This window comes from Quercus lobata, chromosome 9 (genome assembly GCF_001633185.2).
Source record: "Quercus lobata isolate SW786 chromosome 9, ValleyOak3.0 Primary Assembly, whole genome shotgun sequence".
NCBI classification, from domain to species: domain Eukaryota; kingdom Viridiplantae; phylum Streptophyta; class Magnoliopsida; order Fagales; family Fagaceae; genus Quercus; species Quercus lobata.
The window spans coordinates 9050553-9062774 of record NC_044912.1 but is presented as its reverse complement, the minus strand read 5'-3'; the positions used below and the strand labels follow the sequence as shown (position 1 = coordinate 9062774).

Here is a 12222-nt window from a genome sequence, read left to right as displayed (position 1 = left end):
GGAGAACGTCATTCGCACCTACTCATATGCATTTGTGGTGCCAAAGTCAGAGTCATTGTGGAGGGATGTGGATGGTCCAAAGTGGGTGCTTGACCCAGACCTGTTGCGGGCCAAAGGTCGACCTGTGAAGCCGGAGGCCAGATTCTAACTTGAGGGAGATTCAATAAAAGCAAAGCTGTGGACTATGTCATCAACATGGGCATAACCGTAGAAGATGTCCGCTTTCCCGTGGGCTTCGACAAGCAGTAATGATCCAAACTAAGTAAGTGAAAAATTTATATAAAATGCCATGATTCTATCAATTAGCCAAGTTGCATAGATTAGTACCTTTGTTTTGGCTTTTGGTATCTAACGACAATATTTCTATTTTTGTCAGGCATGCAGATATTGGATTTCGGAATGGCATTATAGATGTAAATTGTGATTCTCTTTATGGTGTATTCGAACTTACTACTGCGTTGTATCGGCATAATTATTATTTTGTTTATCACTGAATGCACTTGTAATCGAAGTATTCTATATCCAATGTACCTGTTTCTAGATTGTGATATTATGAATGTTTAATTTTTTCATTCTAGTAATGAGCCAAATGTGAATTATTGTTAGCCTGCTAATGTGAATTATTGGATATGTAGATGATGTCTCCAGATTCTTGTGGAATTTTTTGGCTGACAGAACATCTATTCCCAAGGAGAATTCTAGCTCTACTTGTTCAAAAGGTTGCAACAATGGTGAGGTTTGTGTGAGAGCTGAAACAGAAGGAAAGGGAGTGTGTGTTATCTCCACAACCAGGTATCTTACTTGCATGTAAATATTAATTTATATTGGATGTTGCAGAGCCTGCATAAGTATGATTGATTAAATTTTAGGTCCATTCTAATAACCTACCAAGGCTCATAACCCTATAGGGATGAGATTCATGCATACATAATGGGGGCATTGAGTGGTTAGTGTAAATACTCAAACAAAGTGACCCTAAGTCAAGACAAGGAAATGACCCTTATATGGGTAGCTGGGTAAGGTAACCATTCTTCACCAAAATGGTGCCACTAGCATTCGGTAATGCTTGGTAGACATTTCATTAAAATATTATTTTATTCTCTCTCTCTCTCTCTCTCTATATATATATATATATATATGAGTAAAGAAAGTATAAAAAAATAGATTTGATGTGAACAGTAACCATGTATCTTTACACCTTTATTGTAACAACAATCTAAATGTACAGAACTTTAGCTTAACTGATGTGGGTGGTTTTTGGTGTTGGATTTGCAAAATTTACCCCTTATTCTATTATACATTGACTGATGTGAGTGCCCTTACATTCTTCTCTTTAGCTTATCTGTTTATGTTCAAACAGAAAACCTGATGGTACCTTAAATCAAGACAGTGCTGGACATAACTTTAGTGCAATATGTCAATTCATAGCTGTCTCTATGCCTCCGATTATATTTTCAATCTTATCTAGTGAATTTGGACAATCAATGATAATTGTTACTTTAATTACCTTAAGATGCAAATCATCCTGTTAAAAATATTGATGTTCTGTTTCTGCCAATATATGCACTGCAATCCAGCATCCAAATTCACAAAAAAAGGGGGGCTATTCAATTAAGCATTTTCTTTCTATTCAATACATCTCTATCAGAAAAAGATGAATCCTGTAAGTAACGACCCTTCATCACTGCTTGATAAGTAGGTATATTACCGAAGTGTTGAGTAATGCAGGGGCTAATGGAAACAGCTATATACAATCATTGTGTTCAAAGTTCAAACAAGACCAAAAGCATAGGTCAGAGAATGGTTTGCATGCGTGTATAAGCGAGTAATTTAGAACAAATTATTTCTTGAGCTATATTCAGTTACCAAGCTTGCAAAAAGTTGGTTAGCACTTCTACTTTGAAAGAGAAAAGGGGGAAAGGACTAAGGAGACACATCAATCTACACTATCATCCAGCATAATCTACATATATAAACATCATTGTTGTATTTCACATTGAGAATACCTTAATATACAATCACTGCTGAAGCTTAACTCATGGCTTCTCTAAGGTTGCCTTGGCAGCATTACGCTTTTGCTCCCTTTGATGACAAAATTTTGTTGCCTCTTCTGCTTCCTGAGATGCAGTCTGCAAACTCTTTTGAGACTCCAACATATCCCTAGAAACCTCACCTACATGAGTCTCTAGCTCCTTAGTCTCAGCCTCACAACTTGACAACTGATTCCCAATTTGGAGAAGCAACTCTTTGACACAGGAAGCCTCTTCACGAAGTGACTGAAGACGATGATTGGAGTCTGTAAATGCAGTCATTATTTTGTTGTGGATGCGAAAAATATCATCATACCTTACTTTCTCACTATGTAACCGCTCCAGCAAATCTTGAAAAGAACATTTGTTGTTGATAGACTGCTCTATATCAGCAAATGAGGATGCACAGGCAATGAACTCCTTCACACGCTCTTGAAAAGGTGTATAATTAACTAATAGACGATCCAAAACAATAAAAGTAGACTCCACCATCTATGTCATGGACTCGTATCCCAGCGTATTCATTGATTCAAGATGGGTAAGAAGCTGATTTTGAACATGCAACACTGTCTGCTCAAGTACATCCATGTTTAAAGTTGTTACGCTGCCTTTTAGTAAAGCAGGAGGACTCTTGGGGATTGACAATTCACTCAAAGACTGAACGTCACAACAAGATATTTGTGATGATATCTCATCAAATTCAACAATTGAAGGGCTATGATGCAGCTCAGCAGAACCTACACAATTAGACACATCTTTATCTTGAGGAACAAATATGGGATCAAAATTACTGGGAAAACACCTGCCAAAAATATGAATCAGAGTCATAACCAAAGATGATAGAGGGAAAAAAACCAAACAAGGAAGACTTCACAAGGAACCATAAATTAAGATAAACTTACCTCATTCCAAGACTTTCCCTGAGCAAGGCATGGATATAGTGGTGCTTTAGGATTGTCAAATGATATGAAATTTGAAACTGCCACCAGTTTCTGCTGCAATACTCAGTTATGTAATTACAATTAGTCTAGATGGTAGAATAATCTACATTATTAGGTTAAATAGTAGTAGTACAATATATAGGATCTATAAACCCTTCAGAACTATAGTATGTTATAAGTAAAGTTTGAAACAAAAAATGATTGGAATATCTATAAAGCATATGAACAGAACAAAGAATCATGAACACACATTTGCCAAACTGCCTGAAAATAAAGCAAAGGAGAAATCTGCACGCTGATTGATCAACTGTAACCTCAAAGAAGCTTTGCCTGGACTTGCATGTTGTGAATTGGATTCGTGGTTTGCAAACATATACTGGAACAACAAATTGAATGTACATAGGTCAGAGATTTCCAAAAGCTTGTTCATCTTCTACGTAGCTTGCCAACAGGAATAGTTATATATGTTAGCAACTGTGTGATGAACATTTTCTATCACTTACGAGATTTACATACGTTTAAACTTACACTACCAAATAAATATCCAGGTACTCAAGAGATTAAAGGAAAATACACTTTACAGACCTCAAACCATTTATAGTTGTTGTGGACAATAAAATATAGATGATACTAAAGTGACAGTCAATTCAGCAAAGCAAATAACAAAGTACCAGACTTACTCAAATTACTGGACATACCTGAATCTTAGAACTACTTGAGCACTTATATTGCAGTCCAAGGCGAGTTAGGATATAAAAAGCATAGTGTGACTCCTCATCTTCTCATATAAAGCTTGGCAGAGGACCTATTTCAACAATGTCAGGCAGGAGGGTGGAGGCTTGAGGGCTCAGATCTGCATAAAAGTTCTTTGAGCTCATTAGGAAGAAAACTAAAAATTGTTCTGGACAAAATTTTAACCTTAACATTTCTATTTTAGGTTTGAAACAGAACCATGTCTTATCAACTGCAGAGTCCAATTTGATATCCCATTTAAGGCTAATCATTGCTTAGCTAAAATCTATCATATTAGATCATATTGGATAATCCGAACAATATTATAACAGGAACGTTGTTTTGCTTTCAAACTTAAATTGGACAGTGAATGATACCCTTATGCATCACCAAAACAAGTGGTGCAACTAAGAGCTGAAGCAACAAATATATATAAAGCATATTTCTGTTCAGCAAGTTATGATGGTTAAAAAAAAAAAAAAAAAAAAATTGTATAAATCTTTCTGACAATGGAACCGTTGAGGTTCTCCAATGCTATAGTATCCTAATGGTGGCCTACTGTATGAAATACAAATTTTGCAAAGTCATTAGACATGAAGTATTGTGGCCCTTCCATATAGAAACCAGAACAGAGAAACCTCGACACCACTTACTTTCATTTCAATAACATAGAGGACAACCAATTACCAGGAAAACAAATCTTTCCTAGCATTACTCATCGGAATCGCAATGAGTTTAGCAAACCGTTCATAGGCTGTCCCTTCATTAGCAGTTTCCTACAATGAGTTTGGCAAACAGAATCGCAGAATAGGCTGTCCTCCAAAAAAAAACTTTCCCAGGCCTACCCCATAATGAACATTACATCCAAAGCGGGTGTATCCAGGTGACCAACTAATTTTATTTTTAATTTGGGTAAGTCCGATGACCAACTTGATACCAACAATTCCTTGTTTGTCCCAAAAAAGGAAAAATGACATGAAATACGGGAAATAATGAACCAAAAAAGATTGATTTATTACAATATTTAGAACAAGAACAGACTTCCCAAAAATAGTTTGGCCAGGAGGTCTAAAGTAGCATATGGAAATGGAATTGAAAAACCTACAAAGCAATGCTTGAGATATGAGAGGAGGGATTATTGATTGTTTATGGTCACTGTAAGAAAAAACCAACAAATTGTGGACTTCGGAGCGACATAGACAGAAATAAAACAAGTACATTTGAAGCTTATTATAACACCAGTGAGCTATATCTCAACTGGCACTTCTCCCACAATAATGGGATGGAGAGTGAGGTTATTGGTTCAAGAGCCACTGAGCATGTGTGTAACTTACCAATAAATAATAATAATAAAATCTAATTATAACATTTATAAAATTCTACCAAATTAGGCAGTACATAAGTGAGTATACCTCACAGTGCTTCCTCAGATCATTTGCTTCCAGTGAATCTGCAATCTCAAGCAGTTGTATAGCATTCTGTGGCTCCACTAGACATTCCGCTGCCACTTTTTCACAAAGACTTTTTAAGCTTGGTATGGGCCTATGCCCACAGTCATCCTTTTGTACGGTGGATAACAGATTAATGGACTCCAGATCATTAAACATAAAATCTTCATCAAACTCCTCTGGCTCGTCCCTGACATTCAGCTTGAGCTTCTGAGGATTTCCAGCCACATTGGGAGGATAGACAGGATGATACAAAGAACCAACAATCAATAAATGTGTTTCACCTACTGAAACTGAAGTAGCCCTCTTTACACCATGCAACCGAGATGCAACGGGCAGCTTATCCTTACCTTTCTTCCCATCCCACATGTAAACATCACCTGTTGCTGTAATTGCAGCAATCCAGTACTTTCCTGCAGAAATACTCACCAAATTTCTTCCACATAGCGAATATAACTACAAAAAATGGAAAAAAAAAAAAAAAAATAGATTACAAGTAAATAACATGTTTCACTTAGGAAGATAGGACAAAGTCATCAGAGGCACTGAGCTATCAAATAAAACCTGCTGACATCTGAGATCAGGATCTGAGGAGACCCAATAAAATATAGCACCATCATCAGTAAGAGCCACACTGTGCACCATCCCTGCAGCAACGGCTACCACATGAAGCTGTTCCATACGATGAAACTTCAAAATGGTAGTTCCACCTTTCTTCAAGTTTCTAGCGATAACTACACGTCTAGGAGTAACAAGTCGATGACCCCAAGTGCATACCTGCCCCAGATATGTAAGGTTTGGAAAAGTAAGAGCAGAACAGCAGAAAGGTATTTGCATAACCAACCCAAATAAAAAAAAATTACAACAATACAACAAGGACCTGACACTAGTGAAAGGTGAATAGAAAAAGAAAACTGAACTCAAGCTAAAGTAGCTGGGATTAAGAGTTTTTTTGAGTTAAGAAGTCTTATAACAATATAAATCTGCTAAAAATTACCTCGCCATCAGCTCCTAAAACAACCGTGTGGTATTTTGCAGCTGCTACCCTAGAGAAAACCTTGCCTTTCAAGTATTCAACCACTCTTGGTGTGTAATTTGATGCTGAGTTAGACGTGCCATAACCAAGCTGACCCTCCCTGTTGCATCCCCATGTGAAAACTTCACCAGTCTCAGAAACTACAGCAGTATGTTTGTTTGCTGCAGCTACAGAAAAAAATTTTGACCTCAAGGAACTCACTCTGCGAGGTGTGGGTTGCGTATCCACTGAAGGGTAGCCAAGCTGACCCTCTGCACAACAATAGATGAAACAAGTCAAATAATAAAAGGAAACACAAAAACAGCTAGAAGTGACATCTTTATCATTCTACTGTATCATTACTTTATTTTTAAAGCATGGACTGTAACAGGACACGACGCAACAATTCTTGAAAAACCAGGACACAACACAACAGGTGAAAAGAAACTAATTAAAAGAATATACATTTTTAGGTCTGTTTTATATATTTCTAAGCATATTTAGCTTTCAGTAATAAGTAACTACCATTGAAATGTTAAAACAAATAAAAAGATATATGTTTGGCTGAGAGACTTTTTAAGTAAACAAAAGTAAAAAATAAATAAACAAAAAAGAGAAAACAAAAGAGAGAACAGATTGAGAATGAGAATGAGAAAGAGGGTTTGAGAGTCTAAGATTGAAGCTGCCGTAACAGGATGAAAGCCGAGAGAGAGAGAGAGAGAGAGAGAGAGGAACTAGAGCCTAGAGAATCATCGTGTTTTCCAGAGAGTGACATTGTTGAGACCCCTAAACGCTCTATCGACAACTCTGATTATCAGGTTGTCAAAAAGCCAAATGTTTTCTCTCTCTTTTTTTCAGTTTTTTTTTTTTTCACCGTGTTAAGACTATGTCTTGACTGTGTCTTAGTCATGAATACAGTATCCAAAATAATAGTAATAATAAATATTTTTCCTGCCAGACATTCCAATAACATGCACGTAGCCATATCTCAAGCATGGTCATCTACAACACTAACAGGCAGGCCTCTTTCGCATTAGCTAACCAATAAGTGAGTAGATATAGATAAGTATTTGACAATGGCACACAATATCATCTGGTTGACAATTCTATGAAATATACAACTAAATTCCCTTATCATTTACCTCTGTTGGATCCCCAAGTGAATACTTCCCCACCCTCTGTGGCGACAACAGTGTGATGTTTAGCTGCTGCAATTGCCTTCACCCGACGGGACCCTAAACCAGAAGTCACCTTACGGGGCGTGATAATTGCAGCTTGACCACTGCAAAGAATATATTAATATCATAAGTTGCATCTGATTGACAATTCACAAAAAGCATATTAGCTGAAAGAAGGAATTTTGCAAGTGAGATCATCCATTTTCACAAATAAAAAAAATACAGGAATTCAACTTGTACTTCATCCAAAAGCACTTAAATCTGAGCATAAAGGTAAGAATGGGCTTTCACTCTGTTTGTGCCTCAGTAGCTTATGAGTGAAAACTAAAGTTAATGGATGCAACACACAAATTACACCCATGATCATATTCTTTTGCTATTCCTACACAAACATGCATATGAGAATCAGAGATTATATAAACTAGTGCATGACCCGCGCAATGCGCGGGCAAATTTTATTTATTATTCACAGAAAAATATGTAAATTCATAATGAAATTCTATTAGTAGAATATTTGTATTGTCTATCAAACTCTAATAACATGATCATGATACAAAAATTTTGTGCTAACTCCATTAGCCAATCAAACATTATCATGATATCATAAAAATATTATGATAATTCCATAGACAATTAAAAGAAGTATACTGATTTTTTTAAAAGAAAAAAGAAACCTTCCATCTTATATTTATTTTTCTTTATTATTATTATTTTAAATGATTAGAAACTCCCTTAAAATTGGTCTGTTTATGCATTAAATATGGTCAAATGGAGACATACTAAATAAGGAAAATACAAAGAACCTCAATTATACAAACTATATTTATAACGATTACAGGATTCTTACTATAACTATCCAATTTAAACTACACAAAGGACAATTAATTTCAAGAATACAAAAACTGGACAAAAGATATGTCATAGGGCAGGGGAAAAAAAACCAATACTCTTGAAAAACTTATATTGTAGAGTTTTATCAATACCAATCACTGTACCACCCTATAAAAAAATAAAAGATGATAGCACTTAATCAAAGTTACATTTATGAAATCTCATAGAGAGATATGCAGCTACCTGATCCCTTTCCTAAGCCACGTACATCTACTTGATGCTTTTTAGCGCAATTCTTTTCCATAAATTTCTTGGTGCATAAGAATATTGACATTTTTTGCCCTCTTCTCAACTTCATTAATAGCCATTTTCTTATTTGTCTCTAGCAGTTTCTCAACTACTCTCCAGCTCTTAATAGCAATTAAGACCTAACAAAGTAACATCAACATAAATTAGAGAATGGTGCACTCTATAAACTTCAAAGGATTATTATTAACATAAATCATTCAATATATTTGTCACTAACTGGGTATGGGTGCAGCAAACACATGCATGTACAAAATTTTGGGTATAAGCAAAAAAAAAAAAAAAAAAAAAAAACCTATAATGTTGAATGCTCATGGGACCAACACTAATCTAATTTAAAATGTAAATTCAATGTTCAGCAAGCATTTGGAATAATATATATATAAATATATATATAGCACATTCTATTTGTAAATAATCTGCATATCAAGAATCATAAACTGATTTAGGAATAAGCATCATCTTTAAAAAATAACTAACTCAGAACAATATAGATTGTGGATAGGAATTTCAAAGACATTTCCTAAAGACATCATCTCTCAATAGAAGCTAAAAATACGAAAATATTTAACCAATAGACTAACATGTACCAAAAAATCAAATGGCATTCAAGATGATTAGTGTTAGACTCCTATAAGATTAACAAAATGCAATGCCCATATATTACAATTGAATAATACCAAAATTGGAACACATATATTACAATTAAACACACACACATAGACTAAGGAGAAAAATTCCATGATCATTCACTCAAAAAATCAAATGTCAAAAGCTCAAACACGCAAAAGTAGCAAAAAAACATCACAAGTTTTTACATAAAGCCATGCCTATATAAATTTTAAATCATCCAAATGCAGCAATATTAGAAGCAATTTTAAGGATTCTTTCCTACTTAATGGCTTCTGCAACTTAAAAATCACAATCAACATGTATACATCTCACAAAGAACAAAGAACAAATTTGTTAATGTTCCACTTGTCAATTGAAAACAGTCCCAAGTTAAGTACAAAAATATGAGTCATAACCATAACTTGAGATCATACCAACTTCAATAAATATATGTATCTTTGTCTAAAAAGAGTGTAATTCCTTAAAAAAAAAAAAACAGCCAAGTTATCTTAAACTTTGGCAACCAAAAAAATCTGATTTCATCCAAACCAAGAAAAAAAGAAATACTGGACTTTAGCTAAAAATGTTTTCTATTAAGCTTTGCAATCAGGAGGGCTTTGATGAAGGGTGGGTTTGGTGAGTCAAAGAGATGTGATCTATTCTAATGGTAAAGCATAGAGAGAGGGAGATAGAAATCTAACCAAAATGCCTAAACCAGAACAAAGCAAGTACCCAAACTGCCAAACATAAATCATAGTTATCGCAAGATTTTGGTTTTTCTTCTAAAAATTTATATAATAAAAAAAAAAAAAAATTCACCTTGCATTGAGAGAGAGCTTTGTTTAAAACCAAGTGAGCACTTTCCCTTGCCAAATGCTTTCTACATGTTGCAACGACCTTAATTGCAGGAAAAGGCTTCTGCTTTTATCTCTATATATTAAGATAGATTTAAGTTACATATCTTTTAAATAATCCAAAGCCAAAAAAATACATTTCAAGCACATTACTGATATCAAATGCTAAACAACAAAGGTTAGCACGTTTGGTGCACATGGTAGGATAAGTAATAAATCCCACAATTGGCTTGGCGAAGGATTACATTTATTCATACATTAAGGTAGTGTTGTAGAATGGTAATAGACCTAAAAATTGTCTGAGTGAAAGTTAATGCCTCCTTCAATAATTTGTAATGTATTACAATCTTTGATCATTTAAGCATTAAAAAAATTAACAAATGCAGAAGCAAACTATATTGGCCAATTATATCTGGCATATATTATAATCTTTAGGTAATTTAACAATTTTTGCCAAAAGAGAAATCATTTTAAGTTTTACAATATAACAGCTATAGTCAATTGCAGCAAATAAAATAAGCTTCTACAACATAAAAATCACAAGCAACATGTATACATTTCATAAAGAACAAATAACAAATTTGTTATTGTTATACTTGTCAATTGAAAACAGTCCCAAGTTAACTACCAAAATAGGAAATTAAAACAAATTTGTTAATACTGGACTTTACATATACATATATATATATATATATATATATATACACAACTTGGATAGAGTTAGATCCAGAATTACCACTTCAATTTCAATTTCAAATGAAGGTACATTCTTAACAAAACTTACAGTGGTTCAAGATTAATCTGCATAGTTCCAATGGCTTTAAAAAAGGGACCATTTAGAAACAACAAATGCAAAAACTTTAAAATTTAAAATAAAACTTTAGTGTAGTTTTGATTACTCAAAGGTTTGTGCTTTGAGTAACAAAGCAAATCTTCATTTTATGTGAACTCAAAATCAAAGCAACCCAAATATTCAAAATCGATTCTAAATACCCAAAACATTGAGCCAAGCCAAATACCCCAAAAACGAAACTTCTTCTAACCAAAATCCCTTAATCAAAACCAAACCTTACCCAAAATACTAATCTAAATCATAATTAACCCCCAATTGATTCTCCAAATTAAAACCAAAAACCCTTAATTTTTTAGTTTAAAGCAAAACTTTACCGGAAGCGATTCCGGTAGTCTGATAGTGGGTGGAGGCTTACGGTGATGATAGAACTTGTGGTGGTGCCCCTTTCTCAATCTATGGCGCATTAACTTAACAGTCTAACGTTTATTCTTCCTCTTCGTCCAAAAAAAATCCAATCGGTTGATCTCTCTACACTCTGTGACTAACCAACTCTCTCTCTACCGTTCTCGGACTTTTGGCCTCTAAACCTTGATTATCCAAAGCCAATTGTAAATACCCTAAAACTAAACCAAAATCAAACACAAAATTAATTGAATCCAAATACTCCCAAAAGTTTTTAGTATACTGAGAAACTAAAACGAATCAAAAAATCAAATCAAAACCTAATGCAACCCAAATACCTAAATAAAAATCAATCCAACCAAATTTCTCAAAACTAATTCATATTTCATACCCAGATCCAAAAAAAAACCCTTACCCGTGGTAGTTCTCTCTCTATGTCCGTATCTCAAATCCTGCGTGCACCTTTAGATTACCAGTGCCGGTTCCGGTGGTCTAAGTCTAGCATACTCCTTCTGCTTCTTTTTCTGGAAAAATCGAAAATCAAAAAGGTCGTTTTGGCGTAACTGGAAACAAAGATTTTTTGAGAGGAACTGAGGGACGGTTCTCTTCTTTCTTGATCGGAATCTCTAAAAACAAAGATTGAAGTCGGTCTTTAAGATTGGGCCTAGACTGTCTTACGGCTTGACGCAATTGGCGACTCTCTCTCTCTCTCTCTCTCTCTCTCTCTGTTTCTAAGATTCTCCCTCTGTTTCTCAAACTCGGAGATTGTAGGAAACTAGCATTAAAAAACTAACTATTCAGTTAGTTGGACCCGTTTCCAAACAATTTGTGGTTGTAACAACTCGAGCCTTAGAGGGTCGATTTAGGGCCTCTAAATCGACCCTCTAAGCCTCGGTTTACCTGGGTTAACATGCGAAAATTTCACGTGGAGTACACGAAGAAATCGAGTGTCTGAGACTCGATTTCCGCGTGTACTCCACGTCGAAATCGAGTCTATGAGACTCGATTTCTACGTGTTGTCCACGTACAAATCGAGTCTATGAGACTCGGTTTCCTAAAGGTTAAACCGAGTCTCAGACA

The 12222-nt window shown here is 34.9% G+C and overlaps 1 protein-coding gene and 1 long non-coding RNA gene across 2 annotated transcripts; both read right to left on the bottom strand.

The window, feature by feature from the left end:
- Nucleotides 1-1868: 1868 nt before the first annotated feature.
- LOC115961164 (ultraviolet-B receptor UVR8-like) lies at nt 1869-7920 on the bottom strand. Its single transcript, XM_031080194.1, has 9 exons — nt 7916-7920; nt 7309-7448; nt 6149-6438; nt 5716-5928; nt 5116-5607; nt 3670-3824; nt 3222-3347; nt 2933-3025; nt 1869-2832 (listed from the first exon to the last, which is right to left on the bottom strand). The coding sequence occupies exons 1-6, from the start codon at nt 7918-7920 to the stop codon at nt 3819-3821; spliced, it is 1146 nt and encodes a 381-aa protein (XP_030936054.1). The 3' UTR covers nt 1869-2832; nt 2933-3025; nt 3222-3347; nt 3670-3818.
- A 301-nt stretch (nt 7921-8221) lies between these two features.
- Nucleotides 8222-11896, bottom strand: LOC115959291. Its single transcript, XR_004084821.1, has 3 exons — nt 11558-11896; nt 9913-10023; nt 8222-8603 (listed from the first exon to the last, which is right to left on the bottom strand). It is a non-coding gene; the product is annotated as an uncharacterized LOC115959291 (long non-coding RNA).
- Between the last annotated feature and the right edge of the window lie 326 nt (nt 11897-12222).